Raw genomic sequence first — 20,691 nt, forward strand, 5'->3', positions numbered from 1 at the left:
CTCAGGAGGTGTCTAGTCTAATCCCCCGGGTCCAGTTTGAATGGACTAGCTGGGGGAGCTCACGGAGGGAGACAGGCCTGCTGAGGGCTCAGAGGCGCGGGCCCAGGGAGCAGAGGTGTCAAAGGCTTATCCCAGGCAGGGAGCGTGGCCCTGCAGAGGGCTACCACTCTAAAGGGATCCCCAGGGTCCGGGGCAGAGCCGCACAGAGCGCTGGCCTGTGCTTCCCGGACAACTTGTATGGAAGAGGCTGCGCTGCACCCTTGGCTCGGAGCACATCTCTGCACGCCAGCTGCCTGGGGCTAGCCTAGAGGGGTTCCCAGGCAGGTGTCATCCTCCAGGGCTGTGTGCTAAGCAGTGGAGGGGGACAAGAAGCATGGGGGGGCCCCAGAAAGGGGCAGGCCAGGAGCTGGGGACAGGGCAGCGGTGCCGACTCCAGAAGCAGTGTGTTCTCAACCCCACCCAGGGAACCAGGCTGAAGGGGTCCCTGAGAGCCAAGGACAGACAACTCCCGCCGGGGGGGCTGCCATCCTGGGGGGCCCCCACTGTCACTGAGCCCTGCCAGGTGCATGGGGAGCTGTCGCGGGGGTGGCGAGAGCAGAGCTCAGCGGCCCAGTCTGCAGCCAAGCCAGACGTGGGGACTGCGAGCGGTCTAAGCGGTCAGGAAGAGCCTCTGTGCCGCAGCCCAGTCCCCCCCCCACTCCCCGGGTGGGGGGAGGCGGTTGGCTGGCTGGCTGGTGCAGGGGACTCTGCCAGCGTGGGGTGTCTGGCAGTCACACGGGCTCAGAGAAAGGCTTTGTGCTGCCAGGACAATAGAGCAACAGCCGGTCGCAGCCAGGGAGGCAGAAGGGGAAGGGGCAGCCGTGGGGGAGCCATGCCGAGATGCAGTGCCTCTGGAACTCTCCCACGCCGGGGGGGGGCTGGGGGCAGCTGGCATAGCGTGGGCTGCTGCAGGCCAGTTACCCCCCAGCCGCAGTAACTGAAGCCTTGTCCCCAGGGCACAGAGCTTGTTGTAGCAACGGTGAGCAGGGAGGGTTGGTCTCAGCTGGCTGGGCTGGCAACGCACAGCTGGGGAGAGGAGCTGAGATGCAGGGAGGCGTGGGGCAGGGACGGGCTGACGCACACAGAGGGGGCAGAGGAGCTCTAGGCAGGACGGCAGCCCCACCGCGGCAGCGCGTGGGCAGGGGACCGGCTGCTGGGGACCAGCTCGTTGGCAGCGACGTGGCCCGACCCGGGTAGCAGACCCCACGACCAGGCCCGTCTGCGATGGACAGCCCCAAAGGTGCCAGCCCCCGCCCGGGGAAGCGGGGCACCCGCCCGCCTGCAGGGCTCCCCTTCTCCCCGGAGCTGGGGCTGTCCCCCGTCAGCGGCTTGTGCGCAAACATGGGACATCTCAGCTGCTTGGAGAGGTACCCGCTCCCCGTCCCTGGCCTGCCTCCGGCTCCACGCCCTGCCGTAGGAGCGTGTGAGGGCGCAGGGAACAAGAGGGGGTCTGAGGATGGAGGTGGGGGGCTGGGCTGAGCTGGGGGCATTGGGCGGGGCATGGAGCATTTGGCTTACGTTGCTCTGTAATGACCCCTGATGGGCTCTGGCAGAGGCTGGGCCCGGCCACCCACACCAGAGGGCGCTCGCCATGAAGTGCCCCGTGGGGAGCAGACGGGGGGAGCTCATGCAGGGCAGATGCTGGTGGGGATCTATGGGGGTGACGAGAAGCCTGTCCCCATGTGCGCGGGGGGCGTGGGATGGGCCCAGGGCCTGGTACCAAGAGGGAGGCGATGACGGGAGAGAATGGTGACAACAGGCAAGGAGGGTGACGACGGGTGGCAGGGTGACAACAGGCGAGGAGGGTGATGAGGGGTGGCAGGGTGACAACAGGCGAGGAGGGTAACGACGGGTGGCAGGGTGACAACAGGTGAGGAGGGTGATGACGGGGTGCTCTCTCACACAGCGTCACCCCGAGGAGAAGGCTGAGGCTGTCCCCAGACGCCCTGACTCCAAGCCCCGCTGAGTCTCAGTCACCAGCACCTGCAGGAACAGCCACGCCCACAGGTCAGCACCTGCCCCTTGGCACAGCCCTGCCCGCCCCCAGCGAGTGCCCCCTGACCCGCTCTCTCTGTCGCAGGTGGTGCGCGGGAGCCCCCGCCCAGCCCCCGGGCCTGCAGCAGCAGCAGCAGCGAGGGCAGGTACCTGGAGGGGGGCGGCGGGGAGCAGGCATGTCGCTGGCTGGGGGGGCTCCCAGGCCATGGTGGGGGACAGTGCGGAGACCCCGGCTGTGTCTGTCCCAGGGGAGGGTCACTATGGGTCGCCTGCAGCTCGCCAGTCTCTGGGGCTGAGAGCCAGGCCCGGCCCGGGGGAGCAGTGGCTGGAAGGGGGGGTGTCCCCCTGGGATCCCCGACCCTGCTGCCCGTGGAGCCAGCCCTGCAGGATATGTCAGGCCGTCCACGCCGTTCGCATCCCCAGCACCCGCTCCTCGAGAGCTGCCCAGCCCCGCGGTGCCACTGCCCTGCGCTAGGCAGGCTCTGCACACACCAGCCTCTGCCTCCCAGCCACCTTTCCTCCGCCAGCCATGCCCCGCTGGGAGCATCACCGCAGGGTGGCTACAGCATCTGTTGGTGTGAGAGCCCCCCCCACACGAGGTGTTCCCCAGAGCCCTCCCTGGACACGCTGCTCCCCCTGCACACGTGCTGCTCTCCACAAGTCCCCCCGGGACACACTCTGCTCCCCAGAGCCCCCGGCACACTCTACTGCCCTGCAGGGAACTGCCCGGCCCGGCTCTCCCCCCCGGGCACCCCCACACTGCCTATGTGCCTGGCCGGGCGGCTGCTGCCGGCTTGGGGCCTCTCTCACCCGCGGGCTCTGCTTTCTCTTCTCAGCTGCAGTCAGGTGCCCTCGCGTTGCAGCCTGTCCCGCTCGGTGAGTACCCGGGCTGTGCCCGAGGGGCAGGGGAGGGGCCGTGCCGGGTAGGGGCAGGGCGGTGGGTCACTGTCCTATAGCCCATCCTCTGGGCTCACGGGCCCTGGGCCCGGGAATAACACCGCCATTCTGCAGCCCCAGTTCCCTGCCTGGGCGCTGCACTGCCGGGCACCGCCTCGCCCTGCACCGCTCCGGCTCAGGCCCTTCCACTTTCCTCGGATGTGCCCCTGGGCCAGCTCGTTCCCAGCCCCGAGGGGCGGGCACAGGGCCCCTTCAGCGCCTGCCTTCAGACCCTGCCCCACTTGGCTCTCCCAGCCCAGGGCTCACTCAGCAGGCAGGTGCCTGGGGCTCTGCGCAGGGGACGGGCTCCTAGGGCAGCGTGACGGGCGGTACAGAGGCTGGCAGTGCTGGTATGTATTCATACACCCTGCCTGGCACCGGCTCCCAGCACGACTGAGTTACTGCAGGGCAGCTGCTGAGCACTGAGGCAGGAGATGGACCGGGCCGCCCTAGCCCCTCTGCCCCGTGACTGCTCCCTGCCTGGCACCCCCGCCTGGCGCTCTGCTCCCACGCCGTGCCTGGCCCGGTCTGCAACCCCCCTGCACACGTCCTGCTCTGCACCTGCTCTGTCCCTGGCCCGGCTCCGACCCCAGCACGTTCTCCTTTCCCACTCGCCCCATGCCCTGGGTAGCCGTGTCATGGCTCCTTCCTTTCTGTCCCCGCAGAGCAAGCGGCTGCGAGGAGCCGACCGGAGAGCCGGGGAAGGAAGTGCCAGTCCCCAGGGCCTGGGCAAGGTGAGCGGGGCAGGGCTGTGTGATCTGCCCCCAGGCACTGAGCTGGACGGCTGGGACGCTTCAGGATTCAACCCAGAACAGGGAGGGGCTGCGTCACCATCTGCCCTGCAGCCCTGGCACCACAGCCAGCAGACACCAGGCCGGGCACACCCTGGCTGCCACCGCCCAGTTACTGTCCCCAGGGTCACCCCACCACTCCCAGGCCCCCGAACTGGCTGCCCCGCAGCGTCCACCCTCTCCGAGTCCGCGGCTCCTCACAGCAGCTCGTGGCCCCAGCCGGGGTTTGGCAAAGACTCTGGTGTGCAGCCCAGCGCTGGACTGGCTGCGTGTGAAGGCCAGGCGGGTTTATGAAATGCAAAGAGGGCAGGCGTGAGCGACGCCGGGGTGAGGGGTACAGACAGACGGGGGGACGCGCTAGCACAAGCACAGAGACGCTCTGCTGCCTGGAACGTCAGTGCCGCCCGTGCCAAGCACAGGCCAGCCCCTGGCGGAAGAACCCGCCGGGCTGGCATTCTAAGAGCTCTGGGCCCGAGGACGATGCCAGGCTGGCGTCTGTGCTGGCTTCTCTGCCCACGGGGTACTGCCTGGCACCAGGCCACCGGAACGCTGACACCGTGTTCACGTTTGCAGTCTCCTCCCTGCCTGCCGGCCAGTGAAGGGGTGTCTCCCCCCTCGTTAGGCTGGGGGCTTCGTTCATCTTTCATGTCAACGGCCTGACACCAGGCCTGGGGCTGTAGCTAGGGCGGCCCGGCTGGCTCCCGGCTGGTGACGGAGACCTAACTCCAACTCTCCACTGCCTTGGGGAGTCATCCCCCCCTTTGCTGGGTGTAAACGACTTCCCAAGGGGCAAAGCAGAGTCAGCCCCCCACTGTGACCAGGGGCAAGCCCCGTCCCCGCACGGCCCCCATTTCCCCATCTGTGACCTGGGGCAAACCCAGCCCCCAGGGGTGTGGGGCTCGCTCAGCTGTGTACAGACCAGTAACCCCTGCAGCCCGGGGGAGCCCCGCTCGCGTCTCTGCGTCAATGTCCAGGCGTGTGCGGGGCTGGCCCAGCCAGGCAGGTTCCCAGCAGCAGGCTGCAGCGGGTCGCGCTGGAGGGACGAACACACTGACGCTTGTGTCACCCAGCAGGTGCTGCGGACAAACCCGGCGACTCCGTTCCACAACCCGGACGGCCCAGCCCCGGGGAGGACGCAGCCCCAGGCAGGCAAGATGAGGAGGGTGAGGAAGAAGAGCGCAGACCCCCCAGCCCCGCCCTGCCTGTCAGTGACTGCTCAGCCCCCTGGAGCCATGGGCATCTCTCCGTCCTGTGCCCCCCACCCCACGGGAGCCGTCACAGGGGCTGGCTCTGCAGCCTGCTGGGGCAGCGCCAGCCCGGCTCAGCAGGCGCAGGGAAGGGGCCAGCGTCTGGCGCTTGCAGACAGGGCCCACCTGGCTGAGCCATGGCGCTGGTGTGACCCGAGAGCCGGCAGGGAGCAGGGACCGAGAGACGGAGCCGGGCACTCTGCCCTCCGTGCACGTGGGCACAGGGCGAGGCCAGAATGACAGGGGCTGGGGGAGGCAGGGCCAGAGGGAAGCCGGATGGGGTGGTGCTGCTGGCGCTGGGGCTGGGACCCACGGATTTGCCTCTCCCCCCAGCCCTGTGTCTCTCCCCAGGGAAGCTTTGGCCTCTCTCCTGCTCCAGCCCCTGGGATGGACAGCGCAGTGCTGACAGGGGATTTTTCCAGGGTGAGTGGATCGTGCCCCTCCCGTGAGCTCGCCAGCCCCGCAGCCCAGTCGCTCTGAGCTCTGCACGGGCCCATCCCCCTGAAAACCCCACTCCACTGCCTAGATCTCAGGCCCCCGCCCTGCACCCCAGCCTCTCCCCTGGGCCCTGCGAGGCAGCGCTGCTCTCCTCACCCCCGGCCCTTCCACCAGCCTACCTGTCCTGGAGGGACACTGGGGAGTGTTCCCAGCTCCCTAAGGTGAACACTCCTGCCCCCGGGGCAAGTTCCCAGCTAAGGTGAAGGTCTCCCCTCTCAGCTCCCGGGAGGGCTGGGGGACGTGTGTGGGGAGGGCTACGCCCCACTCCCGGGAGGGCAGGGAGTGTGTGTGGGGGGCTGCATCCTGCACCAGGGAGGGCTGGGTGTGTGCGCAGTGGCGGGAGGGGGGATACGTCTCCCCTCCCCAGGGAGAGTAGGGATGACCCTTCAGCTCTGTTTTTGTGCCCATGCCTGTCTCTGTTGGTACCCCCAGCCCTGCTCTCTGCCCCTGGAGGACGGCCAGCACCGGGATCTGCGTTACGTCAGCCCCGACACAGTAAGTGCATAATGCGCCCACTGCTGGGTAATAGCACAAGCGGACCCCATGCTTGTAGAACGAAGCGGACTCTTAAGAAGCACACCTCGGGGCAGCAGCCGCAGCTGGCATTCCAGCCACGTGCACAGACTGCCCTGCCCGTGTCCCCCCCATCGCCCCCCACTCCTCCCTCAGGGCCCTGCAGGTTGACACCTCTTTCCTCAAACCAATGTTTTGTTATTGTGTCTTTTGTGCTGACCTGTTGGTGCCAGAAGCGACTGGTCCATGGCCGCCCGGGAGACCTGGCCTTCACCCCAGCCCACCGGTGCCTGCCCAAGTGAGGCTGGTCTTCGAAGCAGCCTCCCACCTTGTGTGTGTTATCGCGGGGGGAAGGGTCTGTACCTGCTTCCCACCTGGCGCTGCCTTCCTTCTGCTGGGCCCGTGTCGCTCATACACCAGGGTTATGTCAGGCCGGCTGAGGGCGGAGACTCAGCCTGTGCACCCTGGTCCTGGCTCGACCCCGCAGCTGCCTCGGTTTTATCTCCCGTCCTCAGTCTGCAGCTCCCTCATGTGAACTCCTGCCCTTTGCCGCAGCTCTGCGTGGCTGGACCCCCTCTGCACCCCTGTGAGTAGGGCAGTGGCTCCCCACCAGGGGCACGTGTACCCCTGGGGTACGCAGAGCTCTTCGGGGGGACGTCAGCTCGTCTTGTTTGGACATGGTGGGGCGGGGCGGGAGCAGGATGAAAACAGCAGCCCTTCTGCACCGCACACACCATGAACGCCCTGGCCAGCGGCCGCCACTCTCCAGCCGCCCGCGCAGATGGCAGCGTCACATGGCGTGGCGTTGTCACCCTTCCTTCTGCACGGCTGCTGGTGGCGACGCTGCCCTCAGAGCTGGGTGTCCGGAGAGCTTTTAAGTCAGGTGACGCTTGCGGTGTGCCAGACAAACCAGCCTCCTGAAAGGGGCGCAGGCGCCCGGGAAGGTTGCGAACTCCCAGTGCAGAGGGCTTGGGCCCTTGGCTGCCCAGCGTGGTGTTCTCTCAACGGCTTCCCTCCTGCCCACCGCCCGCCCCCGGGCGACAGCCGCCTGCCCCTGCGGGGAAGCACGTCTGGCTCTGTGACTCAGTCGCTTTGCTGGGCGACGCGCTGGTCCCTGGGAGGCTATATTGCTGGGATCCAGCATTGCGCCGCCTGTCTGCCTGGTCTTTGCCGTGGGTCTCCCGGCTGTTGTCACTGCCAAGGGGCCGTCCCGTTGCCTGGTGGGTCCCTGGGGAAGACGTCTTGTGCTCCGGTTCCCCTTTGGTGCTGCGTCGTTTGGATTGTGCTGCGCGACCTACAGCTCGTTGTCCGAGCGCAGCGTGGCAGGGCCGCCAGACCTTGCAAAATGCACCTTCAGTTTCCCCATCACAGTTCTCGCCTGAGTGTCCTCCAGATGGCCGGACAGCGGAGCAGCGACCCACTGGGCCGCATCGCTCTGTCACTAGCAGAGGGCAGGTCTGGGCTGACTTTTCCCCGGGGGTTTCGTGTGGCTGCAGTCTCCTGCCGTGGGGATCGCCGTATTCCTTGTGCAGCTCACGCTGCGCCTGGCCGGCAGGGCCGCTCCCTGGCTCGTCTCAGGCAGGCTGCTGTCCTCAGGTGGGAACCGTCCACCCGTCTCTCGACATCAGCTCCTAAATCTGCCCGGTCCCCGTTAAACAAACCCCCTCTTGTGCACACAGCTCATCCCTTCCCTGGCAGTCAGGGGAGCCTCCTGGGGCAGCTCCGGTGTCTTGGCAATGCTGCCAGCGATGCTAAAGTCTGCATGTGCAGCTGGTGCCCAAAGGGGAACCCCTGGAACTGTTCCTTTCCAAAGGGCCCAGCCAGGAGCTCCCCTCCCACCTGAGCACATCCCCTTCCTGTGCCCGGCAGTGACTGGCATCCGTGCTGCTCCTAGACCTCCTTCTGCGTCCTCCCCACTGCGCGAGGGCCTGGCAGGCCTGCAGCCAGCACTGAGGACTGGTGCCTCCCCTGTGATTCTCACTGCCCTTTCCAGTGCCTGTCTTGTGTCTGCCCTGCCCACGCTGCATCACGGTGTGCTGCTGTCAGCAGGGCTCGGGCAGCTGATAAGCGGGGGCGGAAGCAACCGTCTGATCTGTCCATCCAGGCTGCCGCCCCAGTCGGGCCCAGTGGTCCATACACCCTCTCTCAGGCCCCACCAGTCTGTATCCCCCTCCTGGGGGTGTCACACCACCTTCCCCATGGCAGGTGTGCCGGGTTCCAGCCCCGGGACCCTAGGACAGGCAGTCCAGGGTCACTCCACCAGGCTCCTGGCTGCCGCCTCCGTGGCCTTCTGCCAATCCAGCCGGTCAGCAGGCCTCTCCCAGCCACAGCCTCTCTAGTTCACCTTCTCTCAAACGTACACACTGGAACCGACCCCCCCAGGCTGCACCCGACCTTTCCTGCCTCCGCGGTGCTCCTCGCTCTGTCTCTCCACCCGGGGCTCCCTGCAAGCCCAGATCTGCCTCTTATCAGGGCTGTGCACCGCCAGGGGCTGCTCTGGGTCTCTCCTGGTCTCTTGCCAGACGTCTCTGTGACCCGTCTGTGCCCAGGGCAGCCACCTGACAATGCCAAGGTCAGGGCAGGCTGCAAACGGAGAGCAGATTGTCTCAGCACTGGTGGGTGGCACTGAAGCCCGGCTTCCCAACCAGCCACAAACTGCGCTTCTGAATCCCCACAGAAGCCAGTCCACAAATACACACAGCCCCCTTTACTGCATTTCAGCTCCAGGCTCCCAAATCAGCACCAGGTCCAGCAAAGAGACCAGTTGTTTAAACTCTCTGCACTTTACTAAAAAGGTTCTCTCTGACCCCAAGGGGTCAGCCACAGCACCAGAGCAATGTGAGTTTGGATCTTACCTAAATCCTTTAGCCAATCCTTCAGTAACTAAAACTAAATTGTAAAAAGACAGAAATAAACCATAGGAGAAATGTTAAAGGGTTAAAGCAAATCAGATACATACAAATGATTGAAAGTCCATCTACATCAGGTTTCTGGAAGAAATGTGGAGTTGCAGGCTTGTGTAGTCCCTCTGGTGTACATCCAGTACCTGGATGCGCCTCAGTCTTTCAGTTCAGCTGCAAGTGAATTGATCCAGAGGCAGGTGTATGTCAGTAACTGGACAGGAACAAAGGCAAAATGGTTCCTCTGGTTTGATCTTATAAACCCTCTGTCTTTGGCCATGCGGCCTGTGGAAAGTTACAGGGGCTAAAATGGAGTCCAGAGTCACATGGGCCAATCCTGGTGACTCACTAGGTGATGCAGCTTGTGGAATTTCACAGGAACCAAAATGGAGTCCAGAGTCACAGGAGCAGGTTCTGGTGACTCAGTGGTGATGCTGGCCTCTCCCTCAGGGCCCCTTGCACCTGGGAATGCCTTAATGGACCATTATGCAGGCCATTGTTCTGCAGCCTTCCTGTCCCGGGTGTGTCCCAGGCAGCACCATTTGAAATACAGATCTCTCAACCATATCTAGAACTTCCATTTCCCACATCAGACATGAACATAGGTATTATCATCTTACTTAGCACACCATAACCTCCCTAGCAGTACCTGCCATGGCAGATCCCACGTGGAGTACTATGATTTTGACATACTGATGTCAAACAATATAACCGATGCTCCCCCCATCTACGCAGCATGACAGGCTCCACTCAGGCGAGGGTCCCAGGACAGTTCTGCCCTCGGGCTTCCTCCCTGATCCGCCCCGTCTCCCCACCCTGCGCCCAGCCAGGAACCGCGGAGTGCGTCCCTCCCTCCCTGCAGCCCCCCTCTGCTCCACAGACACTTCTAGCTGTACTGACCACCCACCACTGGGCCTGGGCCAGGTCTGGGGGATCAGGGGCAACTGGCCTCTCTTGTCCCAGTTAACTCTTTCAGAGCCACGACGGGGCACATCCCATCGCACCCTGTGCACGGATTCCCTGGTGCAGTGCTGGGGACTCTACACCCTCCTTCACCAGCACGAATAAACCAATAAAAAGGGCCCAGTGCCCAAAGCGAGGGGCCCTGGCAGGTGGGGGAGGACAAGCCCAGAACCCCCATGACACAGCATCTCGGGAGCTCACCCCTCGCCCCATCTCACCCCCCTCCCCAGGTGGCTTCCCTGCTGCGCGGCCGATTCGCGAGGGTGGTGGAGCAGTACGTCGTGGTGGACTGTCGCTACCCCTATGAATACGCTGGGGGGCATATAAAGGTAAGAGAGCCTCTCTCTGTCTGTCCTGCACCCTGCACCTTCAGCCAGGCAACGGGATGCCTGCTCTCCAGGGAATGAGCGCCCAGCTGCACCATTTCAGGGGGTGCCACAGACAGCAGGGCAGGAGGGCTGGCTGCATGGGGAGCTCCTGACCTCTCCCAGCTGGGGGTGCCGTGGGAGCAGGGCAGGAGGGCTGGCCGTGGGGGATGTGCCATGTCATTATTTTATTCAAATCCTAAAAGCCCCATGCCAGACCCTGGCCTGCCCAGGGGGGAAGGGACGCTCCCCCCGCCCTGAAGGTGAGAGGGGGAACACTGAGGCTCTGGCCCTGCCTGTCCTGCCTGCTGCCCCCTCCGACCCTCTGACCTCCTTGCTCTCATCCAGGGGGCCCTGAACGTGTACCGAGAAGAGCAGCTGGTGAAGTGGTTCCTGCCGGATCCCTTGGGCACGACCCCGTGTCCCCGCAGCAGCGTCCTGATCTTCCACTGCGAGTTCTCCTCCGAGAGAGGCCCCCGATTGTAGGTGCCTTGGGGGCCCGCCCGGCTCCCCCGACTCCCTCACCGCTCATCGACCTGCCCCCTGGATTGCCGCCCACCCTGGTCTCTGTGACAGAGAGGGGGCCATTTCCCTGCACCCACGCGCTGCAGAGTGGGGGCGCTGGGACGCATACCAGGCTGGGTCAGGTGGACCCCATGCAGCAGAGCACCTCGCTGAGCCATGCTCTCGGCCAGCCCTGCCCCAGGCGCAGGGCAGCAGGTGCAGGCTGAAGTTGCCAGTGCCCCCCAGAGGCTCTGTGTCCCCTCGGGGTCAGGCCCGTGCCTGGCTCCGGTGGCTGGGGCTGGCCAGTCTCGCTGGCTCCGTGAACCCCGCAGTGCCTCACGCTGCGCCCATGGACCCCACCCGCCCTCAGAGGCGACACGCTCACTTCAGCCAGTCGGACTCACCCGCCCTCGCCCCGTCCTGTGGGCTCTGGGAGCACAGAGGGGGTGTCACTGGAGTGACGATGGGGGGGGGGGGGGTCAGTGGTGAATTCTCTCTGTCATCGGGCAGGTGCCGCAGCCTGAGGAGAATGGACCGAGATGCCAACCGGTACCCGGAGCTCTGCTATCCGGAGCTCTATGTGCTGAGCGGGGGCTACAAGGAGTTTTACCAGCACTTCCAGGTACCCAGGGGCTGCTGTGGAGGGGCGGGAGGTGGCATAGCCTAGAACAGAACCCAGGAGTCCTGGCTCCCAACCCCTCCCCCACTCTAACCACTAGCCCCCCCTCCTCTCTCAGCTCAGCTAGAACCCAGCAGTCCTGGATCCCAGCCCCCTGCTCTAACCACTAGACCCCCCCTCCTCTCAGAGCCCAGGAGTCCTATCTCCCAGCCCCTTCCCCCCCACTGTAACCCACTCGGCCCCACTCATCTCCTCAGGGGAACATCACGTGCTCTCGCTCTCTCTAGGGTCTCTGCGAGCCCCAGGGCTACGTTCACATGCGGCACAAGGACTTCCGAGCCGAGCTGCGGAACTACCAGCGAAGGAGACAGCCTTGGAGCCTGCGCAGGATCCGCAAAGAGCTTTTCAAGCCCCTGGCTCTGAAGCAAACCCCTGTTCCCAGGGACTCCCCTCCCACAGCAACCCAGAGCCCATTCCTGACCCACAGCGAGGCACCCACGAACCCCAGCCCTCGCCTCTGAAATAGAGCTGCTGCCCCTTGCCCGCATCGCAGCTGTCATTTACAACTCTAGCCTTTATGGTGGCAAAGAAAACCTTCAAAATACGACTCTGAGAGTGTACCCGATGCAGCGATGTCTTCCTGAGTCTGCAGCCAGCCTGAAACAAGCGCTCTGGTGGGTTGAACTGCTCCATTCAACTCACTGGGTGTTGACTCTGGAACCTAGTGATGCTGATTTGATGTCAGCATTGCTAACTATTTCATTTCTGATCCAGAGACACAGGACAGAGGAGAAGCCACCATTTTATGGAGACCTGCGCAAGTCGCTTTTAGGGGTGTCACATTTTAGTACTTCAAAAGGGAGGAGCTTGGTTTTTGGGGGGAGCTTGGGTGAACAGCACTACTTCCCCTCAATTTGAGCCCTGCCCCTCCTCCAGGGCAGTGTTTGACAAGAGATTCACCCCAAGGCAGTGACTGACAGATTTCCCCTTACGGTAGGGAGGCTGACCAGATTTTTGGAATGAATCGGAGGACATATTTTTAGGGGCCGGGGTGGGGAAGTAGGGGGTAATTACTGCTTATGAGAAATAAATGTTATGTAAAAACAGATGTTATGAACATATTTTTATACATAGCTATAGCTAACTGAAATATGTCATATTTCTCATATTCAATCTGCAAACACAGAAAAAATACTTACCGGTCTCAGCCTTAAGGCTGCCAAGAGAATGGTAAGCTTGCGTTAATTGGGGTGTTTCTCGGAGGAATGTATCTGCTTGAGAATATCATTATTCTTGGTGAGTTTGTCCATGAATTCTAGACAGGACAGTTTAAAGTTCGTTTTCACAATGAGAATGGCTTTCACAGATCGTACATTGAATCTTGATTTCTCTGCCGTCCACATGTCATTCACCAGTGAGAACACGCTTTCAGCAGGTGCACTGGTGCCTGGAAGACAGAGCATCGCTTCAGCTAGTTTTTTCAGGTTAACGTGGGGTACCTCGGATTCTGTGACATGTGTCATGACTGCGTTCAAATTGTAAGCAACCAACACAGCAGCTGCATTCCATTCGCCTAGCTCCCTCTTAAAAATTCATTAAGAAAAATCACTTCCATCAAACAGAGAATCTTGATCAATTGTTACGTTTTGGCATTTCATTTGCAGAAGTTCGACTGCCTTCTCAATCTCAGATCTTGCAGGCAAAGCAGAGGTCATTTGTGTGTTATCCCCATGTGTGTTATGTATTTAACTGACACGTCAAAAAAGGACGAGAAACATTAAAGTATGATTCGTGTGTCGAGACCACAGCCCCGCTAGTAGTTTTCTCACTAAACCTAGCACAAGGTCTTCCTCGCAGACAGCTCCAGATTGTTAAGGATGTCAGCGGATTCCACTGCACAGTGAACTTCCCCCTCCAGCAATTCTATTGTGTCATGGAAAAGAGACAGATTAGCTTGAATGAAAGTGAGCCAGTTCAGTCATAGAGTCTTCAAATAGCTTCTGAAGACACTTTTTTTCTTAGAGAAAAAATGACGTAGGCGGCTTATATAATAGGACGACTCCTTCTAAATCAGGTACCATTGAGAGCCACCTGACATTGCTGTGCCCCAGGACGTTTTGGTATTCTTACCCCACAAACGCACAAAAGCTCCTCAGTCTTTCAACTTGAATACTGAAATTGTGAAAATATCTGCAAATCTTGGTCAGTATACGTTCAACATCCACCGGGATTGTACCCAGTGCAGTTCGGGCACTGTTGTGGACAGTATGAGTGGGACATCCGAGGGCTATCACCTCCCCTTGTAAGGCTGCCCTGACTTTAGTGTGCACATTTTCTCTCCCTTGCCTGCATAACCTGCCAACGTCTGTGTTTGTATTATCGGCAGAGAAAGCCACAGCCTTATTTTCCAGCTGAAACTTTTCTATAACAGCAAGTATCTCCGCTGCAGTTAGTTTGGCTGTTTCACCTTTTAGTTCAACAAAGTCAAGTAGCTTTGTCTCCAGGGACGTGCTTCCATCGTGTACCTGGAAGTGACGAACCAAGACAGGCAACGATTTTACATCTGTGGTTTGCTGCATCACCCGAAAGCGACACAAACTCATCATTGCCCAGAGCCCGTTTCAGTTCATCCGTTGCCCCAGGTGCGACAGATGCAGTCACAGACATTACAGGCTCCTGTTCAGGGCCTTGACCCCTGGAATCATGTGACTGGAACCGGAACCAGGCCCAGCCCCTGCGGGTGGGAAGGAAAGGCTGGAAATGTGCATACCCCGAGTGCGTGTGTGGGGCAGCGCTGCCGCCTGCCTGAGGCTGCAGAGAGCCTGAGCCCATTGCTGGCTGGGTGGCTGGGGAGAGGGCAGGACTGCGCTGTTCCTTCCCAGGGGGGCTAACTCCCAGACCCCCCCCCCCCCCCGCGGGGACCCTAGCCCCACCCAGCAGCGGTGGGAAAGGGACCCCGCCCCTTTGACAGGACAAGGGTCACAAGGCGGGCCCCACACCAGGAGGGTTCAACACAGCTGGTGTCTGCCAGGGATCGTGTACAGCGCCGTGCGCGCCGCGCTGCATTGTGGGTGTCCTTGGTGCGGCAGGGGTCGCGTGCCGCATGTTGCCTCTGATTGGCTGTCCTGCCCCCAAGAGGCGAGGCCCTGCGGCGGGCAGCCAATCAGACGGCTCAAATTCGGGAGGGGGCGGGAGCCGGGCAGCCAAATTCCCGTCCCTCGAGAACAATATCGCGAGAGTTTCTTGGCAGCCGTCCCGGTGCGTGGGGTGGGCGAGGCTACGGCTGAAGAGAGTGGGGCGGGGTGGCGGCCGTAGGGACATTGATATGGCGTCTCTGCTCCATACTTTACGGTAAGGCGGTTACGTCTACAGTGACGTCACGGAAGCTGAAGGTCACGTTGCCCTTCACGTGCGCTCCGTGCTCTCCGTGCTCCACCGGCGGCCCTCCAGGACGCACGCGCAACAGCTTCCCGCCCACATTGCGCATGCTCCAATTGGCGGGGGTGTTGCTCCGGGGGAATGCGGTGTGTGGCACGCAAGAGGGTGCGCATGCGTCCTGCCCCCACGCGGCGAAGGTTGGAGGGGGACGCCCGCGCGCGGCTCGCGCAGGAGCCAGTTTGCGGCTCGTTGCGCCTGCGTGATAGGGCCGGGGGGCGGGGCCGAGCGGACAGCGGGTGCAGAGGCGGAGCCGGGCCGCTTCCGGCGCACGCGCAGTGAGTCCGTTCCGCGCCGCGAGTGGCTGCAGAGCCGAGCCCCGTCCAGTCCCGCTGCGCCATGGCCGCCTACCGCCTCGTGCTGCTGCGGCACGGCGAGAGCGCCTGGAACCTGGAGAACCGCTTCAGCGGCTGGTACGACGCCGACCTCAGCCCGGCCGGCCGCCAGGAGGCGCAGCGCGGCGGCGAGGCGCTGAGAGGTACGGGCCGGGGCCGAACCGAACCGAACCGGACCGGGCCGGGGGGATCTGGGGGCACGGTGTCGGGCCGGGGGTATCGCGGGGGGGGGGGGGAGCAGTGCTGGGTTGGGCCGGGCCGGGCCGGGCCGGGCCGGGTCGGGGGTGGTACCGGGCCGGGAGGAGGAGTGCTGGGTTGGGCCGGGCCGGGCCCGGGTCGGGGGGTGGTACCGGGCCGGGAGGACCCGGGGGGGGCAGTGCTGGGCCAAGCCGCAGCCGGGGGCGGCCCCCGGGCAGGTGCGAGGCGGTGGGGCAGGGAAAGGTGCTGAGCCCCAGGGCGGCGGGGAAAGTGCAGCCCGTCACCCCGCGCCCCCCGTTCTGGGCAGCTTGCCGGGCGGGTCGGGGGAGCCCTCGGCGGCGTGTCCGGCGCGAGTAAAGCCGGCCGGTGCGTGCCAGGGCCCAGCCTGGAGCCGGCCCCGCCCCGGAGCATCTCGCCCCGAAGGGCGCCCCTCAGCCCGGACGCCGGGGTCCCGTTCCCAGCTCTGCCACGGACGCGCCAGCCGCTCGCCGCTGCACAGCGGAGCAGGACGGGCCGCTCTGCCGGGGGGCTGCGGGGGGCAGGACTGGCCCCTGTGCGCTTTCTGGGCTGCGGAAACCACCCTGGCGGGCCCGGCGGCCTAGGGCACTGGCAGAGCCCCGCGTGCTGGGACGAAGTGTTCAGAGCGGCTCTGACAGACGCTGTGGCAGGGCAGAGGCGGTGACCGGCCCGCCCAGCACGTGTCCCCATCCCTGGGCAGCCCCGGGGATGCTGTGCTCTGCCATGCTGCCTGTGCCGGGAGCAGGAGGCTGAGTCACTCAGGAGTGCTGCAGCAGGCCCGGCTCAGCCCTGGCTGGACCGCGCAGCGGGGAGCGGGGAGAAAGGAGGCGCAGTTCCCTCCCCCAGCCCTGTCAGAGAAGCAGAGTCATTGCAGGAAATTGCAGGACCCGTTTTATCCCTCTTGCTTGCTAGACTCGGCAGGAGGCAGCGGAAGGCCTGATTCATTCTGCCTGCAGCCGTGGGAGGCGCTGGGCCGGGGTGTCCGGGCTGGGACAGAGCTTGGTTTATCTCCTCACGTTGCCGGGGGAGAGATGCCCTGGAATAGAAAGTGTCTGAGCAGATCTCCGTGCTGCAGCCACCCTAGCCCAGCCCGAGCCACAGCCCACGTTGCTGCTCCCGGAGGTGGCCGGGTACCTGGGGGACGGGGGGACGTGTGCAGGGTGATGCTGGGTGAGAGGAGTCTGGTACCTGGCAGCTGTTGTATCACCCCCTTGCACTTCACCTTGGGACCCAGTCAGCACCTTTGTGCCACCCTATTCCACCTTCTCCTCAGAGCCCTGGGTATCTTCAGTGTGGGGCGTGGGTGTGGCGCTGTCCTTTGTACTGACGGGCCCCAGCCCGGCCTGCGTCAGCCGCTCGCACTGCATCCTGCTGCCCGCCACTGTAGCCGTCTGCTCCACGTGGAGGTACGGCTCGGCCTGAGGGTCCCTAGTCACCCACTCACTGCTGTGCAGGCCCAGAGCCTCCAGACGCTTTCAGTACGGAGATGGGTTCAAGTCAGGGATGGGCCTCCTCTGGTCAGGGAGCGGATATGTCCTCCAGCCCTGCCCCGTGAGCCTGCCGCTCTGCCCGCACGCTGCCCTGTCCTGCCACGGAGGGGAGCGCTCCCCTGAGCTCTGGAGAGGAAGCAATGGCGCCCAGATCTCCACGCCGCTGCGGTTACATAAGCATCCTGTCTTTCCGCTTCAGCGAGCCGAGCTGCCGTGCGATTGGCAGGCACAGCCTGGCCGGGCTGCAGAAGTGGGGCAGCGTGTGGAGGGGCCATTTAGCCCTCATCAGGCGCTGCGGGGAGCAGAGGACCTGCGGAGCCTCAGGGATTCGTCAGCGTAAAGCCCTTCTGAGGCAAAATCCTCCCTTTCCGTGGTGCCCCGTGACTCGCAGGCGGCTGCTCAGCCTGAGGACAGATCAATCCGGGCGCCTGAGACCAGATGACGGGAGCTAATGTGACCTCCCAGACCTGATGCTGTGGTGGAGCAGATTCACCCAGGTGCACGAAGCCTGTACCTCATTGCCTGCGGTGAAACCTGAGTGCGCTGGGGGACTGGTGGGCTGGGCGTAAAGCAGCGGCTGTAGACAGTGGAGCCTGGAGATGACCAGGAGCAGGGCTGGTCTCTGGTGGGTGGGGTGAGACAGCCTGACGCCGCGGCCGTGCTTGTTGGACTGAAAGAGGGAAGTGCTGCCACCATGAGACTCTGCCCGCGCCATCGTGTGGGCGCTGTGTGCTCATGGCTCGGGGTTCTCCTCCGTTCCAGATGCTGGCTACGAGTTCGACATCTGTTTCACCTCTGTCCAGAAGCGGGCAGTCCGCACCCTCTGGCTAGTGCTGGATGCCATTGACCAGATGTGGCTGCCCGTGGTGAGGACCTGGCGCCTCAATGAAAGGCACTATGGGGGCCTGACGGGCCTCAACAAGGCTGAGACAGCTGCCAAGCACGGGGAGGCCCAGGTGAAGATCTGGAGGCGTTCCTATGACATCCCACCACCTCCCATGGAGCCAGACCACCCCTTCTACAGCGCCATCAGCAAGGTAAGACGGGGCCCTCACAGCTCTGCCTTCGCCCGCTTCCCATGACAGGCGGATGTGGGGCCCCGAGCTGGGCTGGGGAGAAGGTTGGCTGGCCCATGGTCGCTGTTCTGTGTCCCTGTGTGAATAGGGCCGGGGGAGGGGGCACCACAGCACAGTTCTGCCCAGAGCTGGGCAACAGGTTTTGGATGCGTATTTTATTCGCTGAAAAATGCAGCTTTGGTTCGACCAAAACGATTTGCAGATTTGGCAAACAGTTTGGCCAAAAGAAATTCAGACTGGTCAGCGTGGAAACGTAGGTAGCGACTCCTGGGCGTGAAACGCTGTTCTCCACCCAAAACCATCTTCAGTTCCTTACTTTGACAAAACCCCCAAACTGTTTTAGCTCAGCCCAAAACGAAATCATTTCCCAGCTGGTTTGGCTCGATGGTCAGACCAGGCAGTTGCTGGCCCTGTGCCGCTCCTGTTCCCGCCGCTGCTGCTCTCAGCCTAAGGCTGGGCTGGAGGTGCACCTGACATGGCCCTGGGCGCCTCTTCCCCCTGCACCCCATTGTGGTCTCTGGCCCCATGTTCCGCCCTGGCTTTCTGCTGCCTTACTCCATGTCACCAGTGGCTATAATGATCTCTGCAGCCAAGCCCTCCCCCGCGCCACCCCTCCAGGATAACCCTGTGGGGACCCAGACCAGAACAGCAGAGTGGTGCCTGGGGCTCCCTGCAGGAAGGGAGCTCCCAGTTCCAGACTGTGGACTGTAGCAGTGAGCACACTGACAGTGCAGCTCCCCGGGAGTCAGCAGCACTTCACTAGCTAGGCACGCGGGACGTGCTGACAGCCAGCTCTTCCCCAGGACCGTCGGTACGCTGACCTGACCGAGGACCAGCTGCCCAGCTGCGAGAGCCTGAAGGACACCATTGCCCGGGCCCTGCCCTTCTGGAACGAAGAGATTGTCCCGCAGATCAAAGAGGGCAAGCGGGTTCTCGTCGCTGCCCACGGCAACAGCCTGCGAGGAATCGTTAAGCACCTGGAAGGTACGGCAGCCCTGTGGCCTCAGCATGGCCTGCAAATCAGTGGAGCAGCGGGCAGCTCGGCCCCGGGCTCAGCGAGGTGGCCGCAGCTGCTGGCACCGGGCGGGGGTGTCTGTCTGTCCCCAGTCCTCGGCCCATCACTTCCCTCTCCCCGAGCACTAACCTGGGGGCTGTCGATGGGACTCGGCCGAGCAGCGAGCGCTCCCTGCTGGCGCTCTCGGCCCCGGGTGCCTGACGTGGGGTGGGCAGCTCCCTGCCGAAGCAGCGCTGAGCGTGGGGCTCGGTGCCGGGCGCTCGGTGGGTGACTGGGCCTTGTGTTCGCAGGCATGTCTGAAGAGGCCATCATGGAGCTCAACCTGCCCACGGGCATCCCCATCGTCTACGAGCTGGACAAGAACCTGAAGCCCATCAAGCCTATGCAGTTCCTGGGGGACGAGGAGACCGTCCGCAAGGCCATGGAGGCTGTGGCAGCTCAGGGCAAAGCCAAGAAGTGAAGGCAGGCAGGGGAGGCTCATGAGCAGTAGATGAGCCCCCTTGCCCCTCCCCCCCCGCACCCCCGGACCACAGCCATAGAACAGAGCCAGCCCCTGGGACCTGCCTTTGCCACGTGGACCATGCAGCCCTCTCCAGCCACCCCTGCAAACCACAGTCTAGCTAACACCTACCAAGGCGCCTGGGAGCCTCTCCTCAGGCCAGGGAAACCCGACGACCACAGCCAGGAGTAACTGCCTCTGCACGCTCCAGCGAGCGCTGGGCTAGACAAGTGAGTCTGAAAGGCATCGGCCAGACAGTTACCGCGGCCGGGCTCCCCTCGCTGTCTGAGCTCACGGCGCAGCCCTGGTCATTGTCACGAGTTTTATTTAGTCATTTAATGATTTAGTCATTCCAGGCGGGGGAGCGGGGGGGGGACGAGTGTGAGTGCTGCTGTCAGCCAGGGACCAGCCGTGTCTGACAGGCCCTCGCAGGGTCTGTCCCCATTTCCTTTCCACAAGGCCCATGTCTGGAGCGCAGCTGCTGTAACTGTTCTGGGGGGGATGCCCGGGAGCCAGTGAGTCTGTACCGAGCTCTCCAATGGCCAACTCTAATTTATTGCCTCAAGCCCCGGGCTGGGGAGGGGAGCGTGTCCTTGCAGCTAGCACTGCCCTGTCCTCTAGATGGCCTGTGGCCACAGCCGCCTCCTCGCCTGCTGCGTAGTGCTGCTGTCTGTCCACCCACGTGCGTGTGTACCGGGCACTGGTGCGCTGGCCTCCCGGGAGCTGAGGTTTGCACTGGGTCTAGTGTAATGGTCCAATAGTTGTCTTGTGTCAGTACAATAAAGGAGTGATGTGCAATAGCTGCTGTGTCTGTCACTTCCCTGGGCAGGACCCGCTAGTGCCAGCTGGGGGCACAGGCAATGACAGAAGTGGGGTGAGCAGCCCCACAGGCACAGTCTGTGCAGGCCAGGCTCTAGGACCATATATACAGACCACAGACCAGGCCATTGTCTAGCCTAGTGGGGCCGCCTCATTAGGTCAGGTTTCCCTTTTGTTCTCATCCAGCCCTGGCACAGCCTCTGATCTCTTGCCCTGGGAATGGCAGTGGGATGAAGTGGACATATTCTTGGGGCTCCTGAGCACCGTGTGCGCGCCTGTCTCCCCCATATGTTACTCATGCTTTCCCTGAGGAGACCCAGCTGTGTGATCAGTGGAGAGACCATTAGACTCACAGAAGATGGGAGTTGGCAGGGATCTCAGGAGGTGCCTAGTCCATCCTCTCCTCACAGCAGGACCAACCCCAACTAAACCATCC

General features: G+C 63.1%; 2 protein-coding genes across 2 annotated transcripts; both read left to right on the top strand.

The window, feature by feature from the left end:
• The first annotated feature begins 872 nt into the window (after positions 1-872).
• LOC137146031 (M-phase inducer phosphatase 3-like) lies at positions 873-12,392 on the top strand. The gene is made up of 11 exons (XM_067537097.1): positions 873-1,406; positions 1,946-2,046; positions 2,120-2,180; positions 2,871-2,910; positions 3,636-3,704; positions 5,360-5,431; positions 5,939-6,001; positions 10,113-10,211; positions 10,596-10,729; positions 11,262-11,373; positions 11,658-12,392. The coding sequence occupies exons 1-11, from the start codon at positions 1,264-1,266 to the stop codon at positions 11,889-11,891; spliced, it is 1,128 nt and encodes a 375-aa protein (XP_067393198.1). The 5' UTR covers positions 873-1,263; the 3' UTR covers positions 11,892-12,392.
• Positions 12,393-15,040: 2,648 nt separating this feature from the next.
• PGAM1 (phosphoglycerate mutase 1) lies at positions 15,041-19,992 on the top strand. The gene is made up of 4 exons (XM_067537064.1): positions 15,041-15,283; positions 17,609-17,883; positions 18,726-18,906; positions 19,228-19,992. Exons 1-4 carry the CDS (start codon positions 15,145-15,147, stop codon positions 19,395-19,397), a joined length of 765 nt encoding a protein of 254 aa, XP_067393165.1. The 5' UTR covers positions 15,041-15,144; the 3' UTR covers positions 19,398-19,992.
• The last annotated feature ends 699 nt before the right edge of the window (positions 19,993-20,691 follow it).

This window comes from Emydura macquarii, unplaced genomic scaffold (assembly GCF_026122565.2).
Source record: "Emydura macquarii macquarii isolate MOO-44397 ecotype Brisbane River unplaced genomic scaffold, CSIRO-AGI_Emac_v2 contig_3692, whole genome shotgun sequence".
NCBI lineage: Eukaryota > Metazoa > Chordata > Testudines > Chelidae > Emydura > Emydura macquarii.

Coding starts and splice junctions, on each gene's coding strand:
- LOC137146031 (XM_067537097.1), top strand. CDS start 1,264: ATGGACAGCCCCAAAGGTGCCAGCCCCCGCCCGGGGAAGCGGGGCACC. Junction 1,407..1,945: donor CATCTCAGCTGCTTGGAGAG/GTACCCGCTCCC, acceptor TCTCTCACACAG/CGTCACCCCGAGGAGAAGGC. Junction 6,002..10,112: donor GTTACGTCAGCCCCGACACA/GTAAGTGCATAA, acceptor CCCCCTCCCCAG/GTGGCTTCCCTGCTGCGCGG.
- PGAM1 (XM_067537064.1), top strand. CDS start 15,145: ATGGCCGCCTACCGCCTCGTGCTGCTGCGGCACGGCGAGAGCGCCTGG. Junction 15,284..17,608: donor CGGCGGCGAGGCGCTGAGAG/GTACGGGCCGGG, acceptor CCTCCGTTCCAG/ATGCTGGCTACGAGTTCGAC. Junction 18,907..19,227: donor AATCGTTAAGCACCTGGAAG/GTACGGCAGCCC, acceptor TTGTGTTCGCAG/GCATGTCTGAAGAGGCCATC.